The sequence below is a fragment of the Xiphophorus maculatus genome, chromosome 20 (genome assembly GCF_002775205.1).
Source record: "Xiphophorus maculatus strain JP 163 A chromosome 20, X_maculatus-5.0-male, whole genome shotgun sequence".
NCBI lineage: Eukaryota > Metazoa > Chordata > Actinopteri > Cyprinodontiformes > Poeciliidae > Xiphophorus > Xiphophorus maculatus.
The window spans coordinates 16,405,466-16,426,728 of NC_036462.1; the positions used below are offsets into that span (position 1 = coordinate 16,405,466).

Consider the following 21,263-nt stretch of genomic DNA (forward strand, 5'->3'; position numbering starts at 1 on the left):
ATGGGGTTAAGGTCTGGACTCTGTGGTGGCCAATCCATGTGTGAAAAAGATGTCTCATGCTCCCTGAACCACTCTTTCACAATGTGAGCCCGATGAATCCTGGCATTGTCATCTTGGAATATGCCCGTTCCATTTGGGAAGACAAAATCCATTGATGGAATAACCTGGTCATTCAGTATATTCAGGTAGTCAGCTGACCTCATTCTTTGGGCACACAATGTTGCTGAACCTAGACCTGACCAACTGCAGCAACCCCAGATCATAGCACTGCCCCCACAGGCTTGTACAGCAGGCACTAGGCATGATGGGTGCATCACTTCACCTGCCTCTCTTCTTACCCTGATGCGCCCATCACTCTGGAACAGGGTAAATCTGGACTCATCAGACCACATGACCCTCTTCCATTCCTCCAGAGTCCAACCTTTATGCTCCCTAGCAAACTGAAGCCTTTTTTTCTGGTTAGCCTTACTGATTAGAGGTTTTCTTACGGCTACACAGCTGTTCAATCCCAACCCCTTGAGTTCCCTTCGCATTGTGCGTGCGGAAATGCTTTTGCGTTCACAATTAAACATACTCCTGAGTTCTGCTGTTGTTTTTCTTCGATTTGATTTGACCAAACGTTTAAGTAATCGCCGATCACGATCATTCAGGATTTTTTTCTGACCACATTTCTTCCTGGAAGACGATGGTTCCCCACCATCCTTCCAGTTTTTAATGATGCGTTGGACAGTTCTTAACCCAATTCTAGTAGTTTCTGCAATCTCCTTAGATGTTTTCTCTGCTTGATGCATGCCAATGTTTTGACCCTTCTTAAACAGACTAACGTCTTTTCCATGACCACAGGATGTGTCTTTTGCCATGGTTGTTTAAGAAATGAGGAGTTACTCATTGCATCAGCTGGGGTTAAATAACTTGTTGCCAGCTGAAAGATAATCGCCTATGCAGTACTTATCCAACAGGAGGCTTGTACCTATTTGCTTAGTTAAATCCAGGTGGCGACTTTTTTTTTGGCCAGGCAGTGTATATAAAGATAGATCTATATATACAGTACAGACCAAAAGTTTGGACACACCTTTTAATTCAATGAGTTTCCTTTATTTTCATGACTATTGACATTGTAGATTCACACTGAAGGCATCAAAACTATGAATAACACATGTGGAAATATGCACTAAACAAAAAAGTGTAAAACAACTGAAAATACCCCTTATATTCTAGTTTCTTCAAAGTAGCAACCTTTTGCTGTGATTACTGCTTTGCACACACTCTGCATTTTCTTGATGAGCTTCAAGAGAAAGTCACCTGAAATGGTTTTCACTTCATAGGTGTGCCCTGTCAGGTTAATAAGTGGAATTTCTTGCCTTATAGTCATGAAAATAAAGAAAACCCATTGAATTAGAAAGGTGTGTCCAAACTTTTTGTCTGTACTGTACATCTATAGATCAATCTATATATATATATATATATATATATATATATATATATATATATATATATATATATAGCGAGAGAGAGAGAGATAGAGATAGAGTTAGATTAATAGATATATATATATTTAGAGATATGGATATATCTATTTATATATAGTAATAGTAATATTAATAATAATATTATTATTATTAATAATTATATCAATCCATTATGAAGCGCACTAAATCTTTTTGGACTGTGGGAGGAAGCCGGAGCGCCCGGAGAGAACCCACATATGGACATGGAGAACCAGAAAATCCCATGCAGACAGAACCAGGCTGGGATTCAAACCCAGGACTCTCTTACTGCAAGGCAGCAGTGTTACCCACTGAGCCACTGTGCAGCCCTGATGTTTTATTCACACCAAAGGAGAATTTAGAAACTAATTAACCAAACAGTGATGACTTTAGATTGTGGCAGGAAGCCGGAGCGCCCGGAGAGAAACCTGCAAACAGGATGTTAACTTTTGATAGTTTATTCACAAAATTCAATGTTTCTTCCTCCTCTAAAAAAACAGCTTTGTTGTTTTGGAGAGTAGTGGCAGGAGAAACCATTAGGTGGGATTTTCTGTGAAGTGTGGCGTTTCTCTTCATGTGTTTGCTTCTCATGAATCCTCTTCTTCTGAGCTTGAACTGTCCCATTCGGGGTAGTTGTTTTTGGGGGGAATCAGCAACATCCGGTCCCAAAGTTTTTCCTCTTCTTCTGAGGTTAAACTGACCCTCTTACTGCCTGGGGCTTCACTGCTGCTCCTGTGTGTTAACCCTGATGACCCGTTTGGGGAACATTTAAGGTCAGAGACCCTGGAGGATGCGCCATTTCTCGATGTCTTCTCTGAATACCCCGGACATGAAATAGTTGAAACCTGAGCTTTGTGATTCGCCCCAGAAGAAACTTCCCCAGCCGGGTCAGCTTGATCTCTGGGAACCGATGGAAGGTCGTCCCAAAACAAATCTGTCTCAACATCCTTGGGGGTACTTTTAACTGAGTCATTTCCAGGAAAGAAATGGTTGAATACTTTCCTCATCCCTGTCGTCACCAGATATCCTAGTCCAAAACCAAGTGGCAAAATTAAAGGGTATGGCATCTTTGAAACACAAAAATCCTCACTAGACACAAAACCTTAATCTCACTGAAGCGTTTGGATTCTTACTGATGTGTTGAGATTCAAGCAGTTAAAGCCTCAGAACTTCTTTGATCTGTTGTGATGTTCATGATGTCATCTGTGACCTCATCAGTGAGGTCACTGTGGGTCTGGGGAGGGTCCTGCTTCTGATCGTTGCTATGGCAACAAACAGATAAGTTCTGCCCGACTCAAACTGAAATAATGACCAAATATTTAATAAGTAATTTTTTTTCCCCATTTATTTAACATGAATTGATTAACAATAGTTTTCTACCTTGGTTTTCCGTACCTGATGTATGTATATATATATATACACTGCCTGGCCAAAAAAAAAGTCGCCACCAAAAAATCGTCACACTCTCTAATATTTTGTTGGACCGCCTTTAGCGTTGATTACAGCCCGCATTCGCTGTGGCATTGTTTCAATAAGCTTCTGCAGTGTCACAAGATTTATTTCCATCCAGTGTTGCATTAATCTTTCACCAAGATCTTGCATTGATGATGGGAGAGTCTGACCACTGCGCAAAGCCTTCTCCAGCACATCCCAAAGATTCTCAATGGGGTTAAGGTCTGGACTCTGTGGTGGCCAATCCATGTGTGAAAAAGATGTCTCATGCTCCCTGAACCACTCTTTCACAATGTGAGCCCGATGAATCCTGGCATTGTCATCTTGGAATATGCCCGTTCCATTTGGGAAGACAAAATCCATTGATGGAATAACCTGGTCATTCAGTATATTCAGGTAGTCAGCTGACCTCATTCTTTGGGCACACAATGTTGCTGAACCTAGACCTGACCAACTGCAGCAACCCCAGATCATAGCACTGCCCCCACAGGCTTGTACAGCAGGCACTAGGCATGATGGGTGCATCACTTCACCTGCCTCTCTTCTTACCCTGATGCGCCCATCACTCTGGAACAGGGTAAATCTGGACTCATCAGACCACATGACCCTCTTCCATTCCTCCAGAGTCCAACCTTTATGCTCCCTAGCAAACTGAAGCCTTTTTTTCTGGTTAGCCTTACTGATTAGAGGTTTTCTTACGGCTACACAGCTGTTCAATCCCAACCCCTTGAGTTCCCTTCGCATTGTGCGTGCGGAAATGCTTTTGCGTTCACAATTAAACATACTCCTGAGTTCTGCTGTTGTTTTTCTTCGATTTGATTTGACCAAACGTTTAAGTAATCGCCGATCACGATCATTCAGGATTTTTTTCTGACCACATTTCTTCCTGGAAGACGATGGTTCCCCACCATCCTTCCAGTTTTTAATGATGCGTTGGACAGTTCTTAACCCAATTCTAGTAGTTTCTGCAATCTCCTTAGATGTTTTCTCTGCTTGATGCATGCCAATGTTTTGACCCTTCTTAAACAGACTAACGTCTTTTCCATGACCACAGGATGTGTCTTTTGCCATGGTTGTTTAAGAAATGAGGAGTTACTCATTGCATCAGCTGGGGTTAAATAACTTGTTGCCAGCTGAAAGATAATCGCCTATGCAGTACTTATCCAACAGGAGGCTTGTACCTATTTGCTTAGTTAAATCCAGGTGGCGACTTTTTTTTTGGCCAGGCAGTGTATATAAAGATAGATCTATATATACAGTACAGACCAAAAGTTTGGACACACCTTTTAATTCAATGAGTTTCCTTTATTTTCATGACTATTGACATTGTAGATTCACACTGAAGGCATCAAAACTATGAATAACACATGTGGAAATATGCACTAAACAAAAAAGTGTAAAACAACTGAAAATACCCCTTATATTCTAGTTTCTTCAAAGTAGCAACCTTTTGCTGTGATTACTGCTTTGCACACACTCTGCATTTTCTTGATGAGCTTCAAGAGAAAGTCACCTGAAATGGTTTTCACTTCATAGGTGTGCCCTGTCAGGTTAATAAGTGGAATTTCTTGCCTTATAGTCATGAAAATAAAGAAAACCCATTGAATTAGAAAGGTGTGTCCAAACTTTTTGTCTGTACTGTACATCTATAGATCAATCTATATATATATATATATATATATATATATATATATATATATATATATATATATAGCGAGAGAGAGAGATAGAGATAGAGTTAGATTAATAGATATATATATATTTAGAGATATGGATATATCTATTTATATATAGTAATAGTAATATTAATAATAATATTATTATTATTAATAATTATATCAATCCATTATGAAGCGCACTAAATCTTTTTGGACTGTGGGAGGAAGCCGGAGCGCCCGGAGAGAACCCACATATGGACATGGAGAACCAGAAAATCCCATGCAGACAGAACCAGGCTGGGATTCAAACCCAGGACTCTCTTACTGCAAGGCAGCAGTGTTACCCACTGAGCCACTGTGCAGCCCTGATGTTTTATTCACACCAAAGGAGAATTTAGAAACTAATTAACCAAACAGTGATGACTTTAGATTGTGGCAGGAAGCCGGAGCGCCCGGAGAGAAACCTGCAAACAGGATGTTAACTTTTGATAGTTTATTCACAAAATTCAATGTTTCTTCCTCCTCTAAAAAAACAGCTTTGTTGTTTTGGAGAGTAGTGGCAGGAGAAACCATTAGGTGGGATTTTCTGTGAAGTGTGGCGTTTCTCTTCATGTGTTTGCTTCTCATGAATCCTCTTCTTCTGAGCTTGAACTGTCCCATTCGGGGTAGTTGTTTTTGGGGGGAATCAGCAACATCCGGTCCCAAAGTTTTTCCTCTTCTTCTGAGGTTAAACTGACCCTCTTACTGCCTGGGGCTTCACTGCTGCTCCTGTGTGTTAACCCTGATGACCCGTTTGGGGAACATTTAAGGTCAGAGACCCTGGAGGATGCGCCATTTCTCGATGTCTTCTCTGAATACCCCGGACATGAAATAGTTGAAACCTGAGCTTTGTGATTCGCCCCAGAAGAAACTTCCCCAGCCGGGTCAGCTTGATCTCTGGGAACCGATGGAAGGTCGTCCCAAAACAAATCTGTCTCAACATCCTTGGGGGTACTTTTAACTGAGTCATTTCCAGGAAAGAAATGGTTGAATACTTTCCTCATCCCTGTCGTCACCAGATATCCTAGTCCAAAACCAAGTGGCAAAATTAAAGGGTATGGCATCTTTGAAACACAAAAATCCTCACTAGACACAAAACCTTAATCTCACTGAAGCGTTTGGATTCTTACTGATGTGTTGAGATTCAAGCAGTTAAAGCCTCAGAACTTCTTTGATCTGTTGTGATGTTCATGATGTCATCTGTGACCTCATCAGTGAGGTCACTGTGGGTCTGGGGAGGGTCCTGCTTCTGATCGTTGCTATGGCAACAAACAGATAAGTTCTGCCCGACTCAAACTGAAATAATGACCAAATATTTAATAAGTAATTTTTTTTCCCCATTTATTTAACATGAATTGATTAACAATAGTTTTCTACCTTGGTTTTCCGTACCTGATGTATGTATATATATATATACACTGCCTGGCCAAAAAAAAAGTCGCCACCAAAAAATCGTCACACTCTCTAATATTTTGTTGGACCGCCTTTAGCGTTGATTACAGCCCGCATTCGCTGTGGCATTGTTTCAATAAGCTTCTGCAGTGTCACAAGATTTATTTCCATCCAGTGTTGCATTAATCTTTCACCAAGATCTTGCATTGATGATGGGAGAGTCTGACCACTGCGCAAAGCCTTCTCCAGCACATCCCAAAGATTCTCAATGGGGTTAAGGTCTGGACTCTGTGGTGGCCAATCCATGTGTGAAAAAGATGTCTCATGCTCCCTGAACCACTCTTTCACAATGTGAGCCCGATGAATCCTGGCATTGTCATCTTGGAATATGCCCGTTCCATTTGGGAAGACAAAATCCATTGATGGAATAACCTGGTCATTCAGTATATTCAGGTAGTCAGCTGACCTCATTCTTTGGGCACACAATGTTGCTGAACCTAGACCTGACCAACTGCAGCAACCCCAGATCATAGCACTGCCCCCACAGGCTTGTACAGCAGGCACTAGGCATGATGGGTGCATCACTTCACCTGCCTCTCTTCTTACCCTGATGCGCCCATCACTCTGGAACAGGGTAAATCTGGACTCATCAGACCACATGACCCTCTTCCATTCCTCCAGAGTCCAACCTTTATGCTCCCTAGCAAACTGAAGCCTTTTTTTCTGGTTAGCCTTACTGATTAGAGGTTTTCTTACGGCTACACAGCTGTTCAATCCCAACCCCTTGAGTTCCCTTCGCATTGTGCGTGTGGAAATGCTTTTGCGTTCACAATTAAACATACTCCTGAGTTCTGCTGTTGTTTTTCTTCGATTTGATTTGACCAAACGTTTAAGTAATCGCCGATCACGATCATTCAGGATTTTTTTCCGACCACATTTCTTCCTGGAAGACGATGGTTCCCCACCATCCTTCCAGTTTTTAATGATGCGTTGGACAGTTCTTAACCCAATTCTAGTAGTTTCTGCAATCTCCTTAGATGTTTTCTCTGCTTGATGCATGCCAATGATTTGACCCTTCTTAAACAGACTAACATCTTTTCCATGACCACAGGATGTGTCTTTTGCCATGGTTGTTTAAGAAATGAGGAGTTACTCATTGCATCAGCTGGGGTTAAATAACTTGTTGCCAGCTGAAAGATAATCGCCTATGCAGTTCTTATCCAATAGGAGGCTTGTACCTATTTGCTTAGTTAAATCCAGGTGGCGACTTTTTTTTTGGCCAGGCAGTGTATATACACACACACATATATATATATATTCTCGTCAGTTTTAAAAATAGATGTGGGTGCCTTTCCAGCCTCATTTACATGTTGCTCTGTGTTCAAACCATTAGCTTAATATTCATGATAAAAGTTAGACTTATGAATCATAATTTTTTTCCCCACATTAATTATATTGTAGTTTCTATGCTGATATATATTGAATCTGTTTTGCGTAATTGCTTTTTGGCTGTGGAGGCTAGAAAGCAGCTGCTGAATGAGAAAATGACATCAAATGTACAATATTTGGTTTTCTAGCTGTGCAGGTTTTGGGGTAAAGCGCAGTACGGGAAGGACAGCTGGACATTTTCTTGATGTATTTGTTTATACCTGGAAGTTGGAACTCTACATTGCAAGAAACATCTGGATTTCTTTTTGAAATTTTAATTTTGACTTGGGAAATAATTTTAGCACCATAGTTGAACTCAGTATATAATATGAGTTCAACTCATATTAAATCTATAAACCAGTGGGTCACTGGTCATCTATAAACCAATGACCTGTTTATTGGCACTTCTGATGGTTTCTGTGTCATTAAATCAGTACAGCCTCCGTTAGTAAACATGTAGCTACAGTGTTCGAATTTACAAATGTGAGAAGTATCTTGGTATTGACTTGAGTTGCTATTTAATCAGGTCGGCTAATGCTTCTAGCTTACATTTGCGACCTGAAGAAGGCTGGGTGGGATTCATTCACTAATATTGTTAGCTACATTTCCCTACAGAAAGCCATGTACTTTCTGTTTTCTGCTAATTGTCATTTAATTTTCTGATCATTAATTGTCTCAAATTTTGCACACACATCTACAGTATATACACCCAGAAACAGCTGCATATTTATATGTCTTGGTTTATTTATATGTCTGGGTTTTTGTCTCAGGCCGATGAAGGCAGTCAACATGAATATCCAAATGTTTCCAAGGGAAAAGGCACTAATAATTCATGTTGTTGAAATTTCTGAAACTGACAACATTGTTCTTGCTGACAGCAGTGAGAGAGATTGCCTCTGCTGCCATAATTGGGTTGAGACAGATGGTAAGTCAGTTGATTGGACAGAAGTTGTCTCTCTTCTGTCTAAAAGCCTGTCTTGCCTTGGTCTGTCGAATCTACAAACCTGGTTCTCAGATGTCTGCTACCTTCCTCCATATTTAAGCGTTGCTGGCTGTCATTTCTCTCACCTTTCTTGAATCTGGGACAACAGCTGGAGGCACTGAGACTGTACTCGCAGGAACTGTCAAGAAAGAGTTATCAAAATGTTCAACTTTGGGTAATAAATGACAAGGTTTTACATTTTTCTAAAACAGTTCAAATACTAATAATTTAATTAAAAAAAGCAGTCATACAGAGGTAATTTTTGGTAGCTACAATGTGTTGTCTTTTTAGTGTATCAGCACATTAAGCCAGGAAAGTTGATAGTAACAGGGAATAGCTGCCTGAATTAAAAAAAAAAAAATAATTTTTTGAATAACTGTGCATACAAATAAATGACGCTGTGAATAAAATGCTAACAATCCTAGAAAAATGAATGTGAGACTTCCATCATCTGTGGGAGGAGAGGTGAGGAGCAGTCAAAAAACAATTGAAATGTGGATTCATTACACACAGAGTGATACATTTCAAATGTCTATTTTTGTTTTGTATTGTTTTTTATGATTATAACAGTCATTGATCCCATTTGCAAGGATGTAAACCACTAAAGGTAATTACTAAAGAAGTTGGCTGATCACAGATTGCTGTATTGATGGAAGCTTAAATGGAAGGAAAAACGGTGGTAGAAAAAGCTTCACTATTTTCATTGACGACCATAGTCTTGAGAGGATTGTGAAGCAAAATCCATTCAAGCAGACTGAGCTTCAAGAGTGACCACACACCTGTATCCTTAACAAGAGCTTTAGCTGTCCCATTCCTTGTGTTAAGAAACTCCTGAGCCAGAGACATCATTAAGTGTTTTATCTGTATTCGGGAGAAAATGGATTGGACAGCTGTTCAGTAATCCTGAAATCAGACTGAACAAAATTTTGCTTTTGACTTTTAAAAAACCAGATTCCCAGAGTCTTGATGAAGATTAAGGCCCTGAATCCACCTTTCTTAAGGTCCAGTGTGAAGTTTCCACAGTCAGTGATGATTTAAGGATCATGTCATCTGCTGGTGTTGGTTCATTGTGTTTTCTCAACTCCAAAGTATAAGCAACTAACATGATTAGGTCTCTTCCTGCCAGAAAATCCTGCTGGTTTTCCAGCAGGATTTTGTACTTCCCCACTCTACCAAATGTACAAATACCATCTAGAATGATTAGTAAGCTATGGTCAATAAGCTATCTAGGTCAAATGACTCAATGCCTCATAGTGTACAATACATTGACATGCTATTATCAGTTGTCTGAAATGTCTCTATTTAATATCCCCTTTTCATTGTACTTATGCAATATTCATATGTCTTGAGAAAATGATATTATTTACATTACCAGAAAAAAAGGCTTAAATTAAAAAACTCTCTGTATTCTGAATCTATATGAATACAATTTTCACTCATTCATTTGGTAAGATGCATCCACATCTCACTTAATTTGAGATTTGTTTGGCTACTTAAAAGTAGCCTCAGGCAGAACCCGAACTCTGGCTGTAGAGTGCTGTGAACCTGGAAGGGAGGGACTTACCTACCTGTTAATGAGACCAAGGATGGTAGGTTTGCAGAAACATTTTCCCTTGGGGTGAATGAGGGTCACAGCAAGTTCCTTCAAAGTTGTGGAGTTGCAGGAAAAGAGCCCAGCAGATTGTCAGACCTCAGCATTAAGAGATGGAGTGTTGTGTTTGCTGTGGAACTCTGAACCAGCTTTTTATCTTTGTGAGGGGTGAGGGTGTTGGAGGAGGCGACCTTGGCTAACACCTGTTCAGTCTGGAGAAACAGATGGGACTGAATTGAGGGGATGTGTTACTATATTGATGCAGTGTATACTGATTAGGAGCCATGTCCAATTTAAGTGATTGTCACTGTGTCACATGTTAACATATATTAATCTTTATAAACCAGTCGGTCTCATAAATGATCAAAAGTCGATCTAGTATGATGAATCCACTGCCTTTAGGTTGCCGTATTTCTGTTATGTACTAAACTAAGAATCAGAAGGTTTCTGTATGTTTCTCAGGATTTAGAATGTATTTAAAATCAACAGGAAAAATGAACAATTAAGCTAAATAATTCAATCAGAATCAACAAGAACTGCAATACATGGAATCAAGAATCTAATTAATTAATGATCAATGAATTACTCACTAAAGATTAATTAAAAGAAACGATTAATAATCAGGAAATCAGCATCACTCTGAAACCGGGTTGAGAATACGAAGAGGAAACCACACTTTAAGACGGCTAAGAAGTGAGGCTAAGCACACATTCACATCTGCAGTCACTACAACACCTGAGGAGCCCAGAGGAAATCTCTCATCCAGGCTGACTTTGGGCTAAAAGTCCAGTTTGTTTAATTATATCTCTTCTTAAACAACGCTGCTAGATTCAGAATTTTGTTTCTTTACAAACAGTTCGTCTGTCTGTAAATTCAAAAACTAACACTGAGAAGCTGGGAACTCCTTCTGTCCTGGCCTACATTTCAAACAGTGTCATCATGCTTCTTCAGATCACCTGGTAGACAATCTTCTGGAATTTTGCTTTTGGTCTGGAGAGGTTGGTGCCAGTGATGAGTTCAGGAACATTAAGGGAAATTTAGCTTCCAGTGGATTAGATGCAGACCAGCTATGGTTAATATGGAGATTGAGCCACAAGTAGTATCAGCATTGCCATTTTAGACTTTGCACATGGAAAAGGCACAATAACCAGAATATATTTGGTATATCGCAAGGAAACAATGACAGAAACAGATGGAGCGGGGGAAACCCACCGGTTCAAGGACACAGTCTTACCACCATCGCCTTGAACAGAATCTGTGCTTTTGTTTGGGTGCAGATCATTTTTTCAACATTTCATTGAACTTGTATAAGAACAATTAATAAGTTACTACATTCACCATCAAATGTCCAAAAACATAAAACTTTATAATAGCAATAATACGTAACACCTAAATTAAGAAATTACCACCTGATTAAATGGAGAAATTTGATTTGGGAAGATGGTCAAGATTACTTTGTTTAATTTAAAAAATAAGGATTAGCTATAATAGGGATGCATTTTATTGCCTTTCATTGCATTTGCATAACTTAATTCATCTTTATTTTAATATTATTATTTCTGATTTTATTTTAGATCTTGTGTGTGTTTGCGATTTCATAATTAACTAAATGTGATTTTAGGTTTATTTTTAAACATATTCATTTGCTAATTACCAAAGCAAATTAATCTATTTTAGAATTATGTGTTTGTAACTACCTCTGGTATTTCCTACTTGCACATGTGATTCAATTTCCTCAAGTCTCTAGACTGAAAAGTTATTTGTAATTTTTTAATTATTGTTCTCCTGTATGATTGTTGATTGTACTTTGTACTGCATTTGAACAATAAACATGAGAAATGTTCATAAAGTCAGATGTCAAATAAATGGTGCATCATTTACAATACAATTATATTTTTTTCAGTTAAGTTGGTCACCTACTTGAGGTGTTTCTTTGATATTAGTAACCACATTTTGTGCTCCATTTCTCCTCCAGGAACGAAGGCTTTGCGCTCACCCTTTCCTCGAGCTCTACAGAGATGGTGAGATCCAGTTCATCGTCCCTCTGGCTCGGCAGGGGGATTTTTATGTGCCGGAGGTACGGCAGGCAGAGAGGAAGCTGTCAGAACAAGAGGAATTTCACAGTGATACCGACATCTCAGGTACACTATCCTTTTTATGTTGTGGTGCACTGGCGCAAACAGATGTTTGCATTTTTGTTGAATTTCTTTATAAGTGTCAAAAATGTCACATGGCTTGAAGGTTTTTACATGAGTGAAGATTTGGTATTGCAGGAATAATTGCATATTTCACTTTTTTATTTTGTCTAATGACAACCACAATCTTTGTGTTTTTTATTAGGATTTGTATATTAGGCTAACACAAAGTAGCTTATAATTGTGAAGGAAAAGAAAAAAAATTACATGGTTTACATTTATTTTCCTCTTCCATTTAGAGTGCCTTCACTCTGAGTCCCCTAAGAAATCTAGGGCAGCCAATTGCCTTAAAAATCACCTAACTTGTGAACAGTCATGTCTTTATTGAAAAGAGGCAAGAAGAAAGCTACTGTTGAAAGAAAGTCATAGGTAGTTCCATTTGCAGTTTGCCACAAATCCTGTAGGGGGCAGAATAAAGTCCCCTTGTCAAATGAGATTAAAACTGAGCTTTTCTGTTGTTGTGCAAATTTCTTTTATCATAGAATGAGAGTCTGTTCCAATAACTAGAGAAAGATTAAACTAATCTTGTTCAAAGATCCATCTCACTGAACACAGTCCGTAGAAGAGCCCCGAACAACACAGATCGCATGATTACATAGTCACAGCAAAAAAGAACACACCCCAAGACTGAACTTATCTTCATTACCAGGTGTACAACAGTGCCACATGTTTATCCACTGTCATGCAACTGCCCCTCACCTCATTGGAGGGAACGATTTTTAGTTAAGACTTTTCGTTGGAAACCCACACCCTACATGTATGGCAGGAATTGAGAGCTGACAAGGCTTCCAACAGAAACTTCTAGTTCTTCTGTATCAGTCACTCATAGTTGCAGGCTCTCTCACACATACACAGCGACAAACGTTAAGGAAAAACATTCACATACACAAAACACTATCAATCCTCATTTAGATAAAATTAAAATGAAATAGTTAACATGAAATTTTCTATTACACTCTTTACATGCTGAATGCTGCATGCGAAAGAAAACTAAAAATGCATAATCTGGAACACACTGTCCCAGCTGTAAAATAAAGTGGTGGCAGTATCATGCTGCCACTTCTCAAAGTCCACACCTAAATGCATTTGAAAATTTATGACCGTTCTTTGTCTAATCTGACTGAGTTTAAGTTATTTTGTTTAAAAGAATCGACAAATTTTCAGTTAATGGGTGTGCAAAGCTGTTAGAGACATTTACCATAAAATAACTGCAGCTGAAAGTGGCTTTTCAAAGTGTTGATTAGCTTTAATACAAACCCATGGTGCACAAATCAGATTTTACTTTTGTAAAACTAATTAAGAACTGTCTTTTTTTGTTCTTCTTCTTTGGAATTATGCACAATTTTGTGTTGGTATATCACATGAAATCCCCATAAAAATGTTAGTTTGTTGCTTTAACATGACAAAATATGAAAAAATCCAAGTTTCATAATTTAAGGTATAAATACTTCTACAAAGAACGAGTATTATGTCTCATCTCTTACTGACCATAAAGTCCTTATTCACACATAATACATGAATAGGAAAGGAAAGTTACACATCAAATTTTGCTGGTGTTTTTCCGAAACACCCTTCTCCTCAATTGTTCAATTAAGAATCGCTTCAGTTCAGCAACTGACCACAACAACAGTATTTAAGAGCACTGTGAGATTTAACCTGATCTTACTGAATCCTGATGCATCACAGCACTGTGACCACCTTAAGGCACAGCTGCTATAGTCTGTTCATATCTCTTCCTACTCATGAAGGAAATGTCTTGCTTTTAAGCGTCTATGCTTCGATATGATTTCATGCTCAACAGGGAAAATTAAGCAAAACAGCCAAAACTGTAAATGCAAATGAGTTGACCTTAAAAAGCTCCACAAAAATGAAGAGAAGAGATATTTTGTAAGAAAGTATGTCTTGGTATGCCATCTGTCCAGTCAGGCTTGTTGATGTTTTGGCTTGAATATAAGGGAATTGGACCTTGTATCGAATGCTGTTTTGTTTATGGGCAGCTCTGTAGAAGTAAACTGTTACTGACACCTTCTTAGGTGTTAATGAAAAGCCCGAACACAACAGTCTTTGCTGGCGCTGTGCTGCCACTCACCAAGAGGGTGACTGCAGCTTTAAGGACACCACCTGGGACCCTCGCTTTCAGAAAGAATACAGAGCACACAGACATAAATTTGAGCTGTAAAAGGTATTAAAGAAGTGGTTAGTTGATGATGCTTACAATAGATTTGTTGAAGCGCATAATTAATGTTCCTTAGATGCCACTAAGCTCTGTTCGATTTAAGTCAACATCACATTAGATAGACAGCAGGTGATTAGCAACAACACTTGCTAATAATAATAACTTGCGCTATAATTATTGATTTTTGGAAGGAAGAGAAATACAAAATGCTGAATTGTCTCCAGATGTTGCCAGTATTTTGCTCAGATTTGTTTGCTTTTAGCAACCTAACAATAAGACCTTCTTGAATAGTTGATATTTTAAACTGTAACTCAATAAAAATGTCAGACTTTTTAATCACTTCCAAACCTTGTAACATCTTAGCTGAAGCCCACTTGTCAATAAGATATTCAAATTTTCATTCGGATGTAAATTCTATATTGAATAGTTTTGGCACCTTTTCGCAACTTTATCAAACTAAATAAGATGCTTTTCTTTACTTGCATGATGACATCTCAGTTTTGTTAAAACTTAAAAATAACACTAAAATTCAAACAAAGAAAATATTACTGAATTTTAAAACATACCTTGTAATATTCTCTTTCTTTTTCTAACTACCCAAATTTACATCAATTTCAGTTTGAATTTCACTCAGTCTGAACAGAAAGCCAGACCCTAAAAGTTCCCCTGTGAATCTTCTCCATTTTTCGCCAAAGCAAACAAGAGCGCTGCTGACAAATCCTGCTCCTCGTGTGTCATGGCCACAGTGCAGAGTGGAAGTGACATTCAGGTCCATGCCTCTGAATGATAATGTGACAGATAGTTGTGCCCCTGTCACACTGGGATCTTTTCAGCCAGACTGAGCCAGCGGAGCATTCAGGCCACTGGAAGCTTCTTCGGTCTATTGACACCCCGCTCCACACGCACTTGCACTTGACCACCCGCCACTGCCGCAATCCCCCAAACACTCGATAGCAATCCTGTCTCGGTGACCTTATCAACTCCCAGCCTCTGCACACATGGCTCCTCATACTGCCTGGCAGCATTCTAACAATTATCCTGTCAGTCCTCGGCATACTTCACTCAGCTGTAAAAGTGGTTTTGCGTTTTGTATCAGTGGTAGTTCTTTATAAACATGCTGCATTTGCTGCATTGGCTTGCTGTTGTAAGACTTTTGGGAACAGTTTCACGTTAAGCATCAGGTAATATTAAAGGAATAACTCACAGCTCAAGTCCAGCAGAATATGTATCTAATTTTCAGTAGAACTCGGTTGTGTTTTCTTGTTTATGAACTTATTTTGTTTCAGCACATCTCAACTTCACTTCTGTCGAGTATCTTTAAAGCAATTATAAATTTCAAAGTGCATAGTAACTTCATAAAATTTATAGAAAAGAGCAGCAAACAAATATCAATAAAAGCAAAGAAGTAAATATAATCAAATAGACATTCTCCAACCAATTTATTGCATACAACTTTTTTTCATAATTTGCCTTTTGCCTTCACATCTGCTTTAATTTTGAATGCCATACATTTTACAAGGTGTTGGGAAGAGCCCCCAGAGATATTGCCCCATACCCAGATGATAGCATCACACAGATGCTGTAGATTCCTGCACATTCCATATTTAAAACTCTTGTTCCTCCAAATCCCAAATGATACCAGTTGGATCTGCTGTACCCTTTTGTGATGTTCAAGAAGCCTGGTTGAGACAATTTGAGCTTTATGACATGGTGCAGGATCCTCCTTGGAAACTCTCCCAGAAGACGGGCGCACTCTGGTCATAAAGTGATGTATGAGGTTAGCATCAATACACAGGTACGCTGCAGTGCTTAAGCAATGCTCACCCAAAGTATGCCAAAAAAAACATCCTCCGCACCATTACATCACCAGCCTGAACTGCTGATGCAAGGCAGGATGGATTCATGCTTTCATGTTGCTTACCTCAAATTCTGACTCAAGCATCTGAATGCTGTTGCTAAGATTGCGACTCACCAAACCAGCCATCATTTTTCCAGCTTGTTATAGTTGAATTTTGGTGAGTCTGTCACTCTTGTAGCCTTAGTTTTCAGTTGTCCCTTGATATGAGTTGGACTGATTGTAGTAATCTGCTGCCGTAGCAGATTACTACACTTTTTTCCTCCTAAATTGATTATTCTTTCTGTTTTGCTAAGTGATTAAGGAAGTAATCATATTTCTTTCAAAAAGCGAAAACTGAAAAATAATGAATTTGGGTAGGAAAAAAACAAACTGAAAAAAACCAGAGGGATTTTATAGTTATTGAATGAGATAACACACAAGATGCCCCATTAAAATGTTTAAATAGGACCATTTATCTGTTTACTGGCACCTTATACATTCTTAGATTTGTTTTGGATTGGACATTTGGTTTTAAAACTGGATCTGGTTTAGGAGTTAAACTGAAATTAACATTTATTTTTACTTTTCAAATAAATGTATTGAAAATAAAGAAACTGTTCCTGAAATAATCTTTTTTAATGGTTAGTTCATTTTATTTCAGTTGAACAAATTTATGTTTTTTACATCTTAATTAACTTGCTCAAAAATAACTAATAATTATACTGCTGAATCAGAAGCCAGTCTCAGGATCATGTTGTTTTACACTTTATAGAGGATGCGTTATGATAAAACGCCATGGGTAAATTTTCTTTGTGCTCAGATGTTCTAAAAAATAACTAAAATTTAAATCTGGAAAAGTATGGACGTTTTAGATGGGAAAATGTAGGAACCTCTTTAAGTCTCAGATTTAATCTAACCTTATGTTGTTCATTAGGTTTCAACCTATTTCCAATTACTGTGGGTTTATTCCTGTTCACCCAGACAACTTGTGAAATTTTGGATCCTGACTGGGTTTGAGGGATCTCTTGCTGTTAGATGATTAAACGGAGCTCACATAACCAAATTTTCTTACAGTAGGGGATTATTAGGTTGTACAAAATTAAATGCAGAAGAAGTGAAATGATCAGAACCCCTTAAGTTCCTCATAAGTTTTGGATTGATAAATTGCCATAACTATTAAAAACAACTACAGTCAGAGATTAAACTTTTTTCAGCTTTTATGGGGCAATAAGATTATATTAGGAATACGATTATGAAAATAGTATGAATAAGATATTAAAAAAATACTCATGTTTGAATCTGATTCTGCATTAGATTTTTAGATGATTATTCTTATATCTCCTCTTTTGCTTTCCACACAGCTTTTTCACTGACTTTTCTTCAGTGTCAGTGTAGAAATCTTCATTTTTCAGACCTGACTGCCCTTCCCTGTTGCCAACTTAGCAACGTTTGTGTTGTACTTTTTCATAAGCATCTACCATCAAATCCTGCGGCTATTTGAGTAAACTTTAGATACTTTCTGCTAAAGAAACTTGATAGACCTCTCTCTCCTGTACAACATTTTTATTCTTTTTTTTTGACACTTCAGCTTCTGTCCTGTACCTTCAGCTGACCAAACAACAGCAGGGAGCTGCATATGTAAATCATATATCTCACTGATGCAACCATACAACCAAAATCAAAGCAGAGTCATTGTTTATCACGCTTACTTTACTTTACAAGCTGCTTTGAAAGATCTGTGGCCATTGATGCTCAGCTACTACATAACCTGTTTATAGTATACATGCAGTTCTATTTAAGCTAAAGCAACATTGTAGAGAACCCGGTAATGTAAGAAATATATGCTAAAAGTTGCAGAGAAAGGTATTTAGTAGGTTCTGGTACTTTGCAAAATGTTTGTATTACTCAGTAGTCTTGAATTTTACAGCTGCCAACTTCTATGTGCCTGTTTAGGTTTTCTGTCTGACTGCACCATTGCAGCACACAGATATCAATCTAAATCTAAAGCAATCTAAACAAGGACTTAGTCTGGCTGCAAGTTTAGGGTTGGTTACTGCCCCAATTTTTTTTGCAGTTTCCAGCAGATTTTGCTTAAAGGTTTGCCCTGCACTAAGCGCCATCCGTTTTGTACCCAGTCTGATCAACTTTTCTGTTCTGGCTTAACAATGCAATGCCCACAACACTATACAGCCACCATTATGTTTTACTATAATGATAAACATTATAGTAGCTCTACTTTTAGTCTTAGGATTCTCTGAGAAAGGCTAAAATGATTTACAGAGAGAGCTTGGTCTGCATTAAGACTCTGTGTATTAAGCCTGACTCTCATGATTACCCAATAAAACACATTATAGTTCTTATTTAAGTTATGAACCATCTGTCAATCAAATTCATCTAGAGACCAGTGCTTAAACACACCACTAATCCTATAGCCCACAAAATGCAAATTCTACCTCCAAATGAAGACATAATGCCTATTGTGGGTTTCCCACTTTAGATGGGATTTTTCTTTCTCCCCACTGACTGATTAAGTTTTGTGACTTGCTTTGGGGGCTACCAGCCAAACTGCTGCTCTTTTTGTCCCCATTGTGCTTTCTTTTTTTATTTATTTAATTTTCTCTTTTGTCTCATCAGCCCCATGCATGAGGTAGCTGTAAATTAATCATACTGAGCTTCTGGCTAAATTATAATTTACTTTTCTTTGCCTTTTTTGTGTGAATTTTCTTCAATAAAAATTGTACTACATTCTTGGTCTTACTGTCATAAATGCCATTTTTCCCACCAGTAACGGTTTTATATTGATGCAGTCAGAAGTCATCAACAATTAGTTTTCTTTCAAGGTCATTTAGTAGATTTGCTTCTTTTTTTTTTTTTTTTTACCCGGGTTGATGTTCTCTGTCAGGATTAACCTATTTTCTCCTTTTAGAATGTTGTGTTACATTCACAACATTCTGTGTTGTGAGTGTAAACACAACACAGAATAAGTCTTTCTTTTAACATTTATTTCGGTGTTTTATTGAAGTCAAAAAACATCCAGAGTAAAAGTATTTGTGAACACTTCTGATCAAAACACACACTCAATATCTGTAAAAAAAAATCTTCAGGTAATTTGACATATTTAATGATGCAATAAATGGGTTCACAAGTTTGTAAAAGATCCACTAATGCAAAAAAAAAGGTTTCATTTCATGAGATCATTTGGATCTCGACACCAGCACTGTTTAAAACCTGTAAGATATTTAGTTTCATTGTGTGTCGCTGCTTAGAGCTGACTGAATTTTTTTGATAGATATAATGATCTGAAATAAAAAAAGAAACGGAGACGAAAGGTCAAACAAACTGAATCGCTTAGATTAGAACTGGCCCTCTAAGCCTCCAAGAAATTACCTGAAAAAACTCCCACCTCAGAGTAGTTGCTTTTATGATCCCATCCAATTAAAGCCTTAAGCTCGTTTAAGTTTCTAGTTAGCGACACCTCACTGCCTATTTTTGGCTTTCGGCTTCAACTAACAGCACAAGGTGTTGAAGCTGCGAGTTTGTTAACAAACGGAGAAATGTGAGAGGCAGATATGCTATAGCTGCCTTGTCATTATGAAACATGCACCCAAGTGGGGGAGGAAAGGTGAGAGCATTCTTTTTATTTTTTACTAAATTGAGATCCAGGCAATACAACAAAAGGAATCGCATATCACATGAATGATTGACCTGTTTTCTGGAAGATAAAGGCAAACTTGTAAGCGAGAGCCCTTCTGGACTCAAATCAAAGTGCAGCTCAAATAGTTCCCGCGGTGTTTTTGCTTGAATCCCAGCGTGGAGATTTTGGGCAGTCTTTCATTCCTCGTGCGGTGTTTGTTTATGGATGTCCTCTCACCATCTGTCCTTCCCCTGCCTTTGTTTCATTGCTGCTTTAGGTGCAGACTCCAACAGCGAATACAGTTCTGGGAGCGGCATTCTGCTGTCAGACAGCAGAGAGACGTCATCGGTGGCGTCCTCCGTCCGCTCTGTGCCCGTTCGAGATCAAGGGAGTGGAGACAACAAAGGGAGAAGCTCCAGGGGAGCCCAGTTTAAAGAACCGAAGTGGGAGTGGAGTGGCGGAGTTCAGAAAGGGAGAGGACAACATGGAGAGCCCAAAGAGGAGAGCCTGGAGGTCTCCACGGAGAAGTTGTGGGGTTTCGTTGGAGAGGAGGAGTAAAGATTCAGTGAAACCTATAAGCCGAGGAAGAAGAAAAAAGGCTGCTACGCTATATGTTGTTTTAAAATAACAATTCTTGTCGAAAACCAAAACCACCAACGGTGTTTAAAGAGTTTTAATGAAAAAGATTTATATTTACGAAAGTTAAAGTTTTCACTGGGCTTAATGCATTTTTATTACTGAAGAGTGTTTCAATTGTGCCTCAGATTAAAAGACAACTGGTGCTAGACTCTGCAGATGCATTAGCAGGAAAATACTGCACAAAGTTTCCACACAGTATCAGGGATCCAAAGCTTTTGAGATTTTGTTTGTTTTCATTTAGTGAAACAGTAAACAGTATCACTTTGAACAGGTTGTTCTTGTTTCAGAAGCATCGTTTATGGTTGTGCTCATTTCATAGTCTTTGTTAAAAAGAAAATGTAAATATCTGGATATTTTTTCCCCCTTTTTGATGTACAAAATTATTTGATATGTTTTGACAGTGGAACAATTTGTACTTGAAAAAAACAGATACCTAAGGTTTATGAAATATTTTCACTCTCTAGAAAAATAAACATTTTACTTGAACATTTACTTTTAGTGTTTTGTCTTGACCACATTTCCTCCTTTCAGAACGTTGTGATGGCTGGAGAATCCTATGGAATCTGTACTTGGATTTAGTTCGGATGGATTAACAAGATGCCATTTGGCCATCTTGTGATCTCGCACATGAGGTAAAATGACAACATTTTACTTCAGATGTTGTCAATTAACCTTTTAGATTTTTACAAAGCCATAACAAAGGTTGTTTTTTTTACTTTCCCTCAAACTATTTTGTCATCCACACATTTGTTT

The 21,263-nt window shown here is 38.2% G+C and overlaps 1 protein-coding gene across 1 annotated transcript in view; it reads left to right on the plus strand.

Moving 5' to 3' along the window:
- Positions 1-21,263, plus strand: part of LOC106700467 (testis-expressed protein 264-like) — a 47,363-nt gene extending 26,100 nt beyond the window's left edge. The window contains exons 3-4 of the mRNA XM_014475943.2: positions 12,005-12,170; positions 20,149-21,263. Coding sequence (XP_014331429.1) covers positions 12,005-12,170; positions 20,149-20,429 — 447 coding nt within the window. The 3' untranslated portion in view covers positions 20,430-21,263. The remainder of the gene's footprint in view (positions 1-12,004; positions 12,171-20,148) is intronic.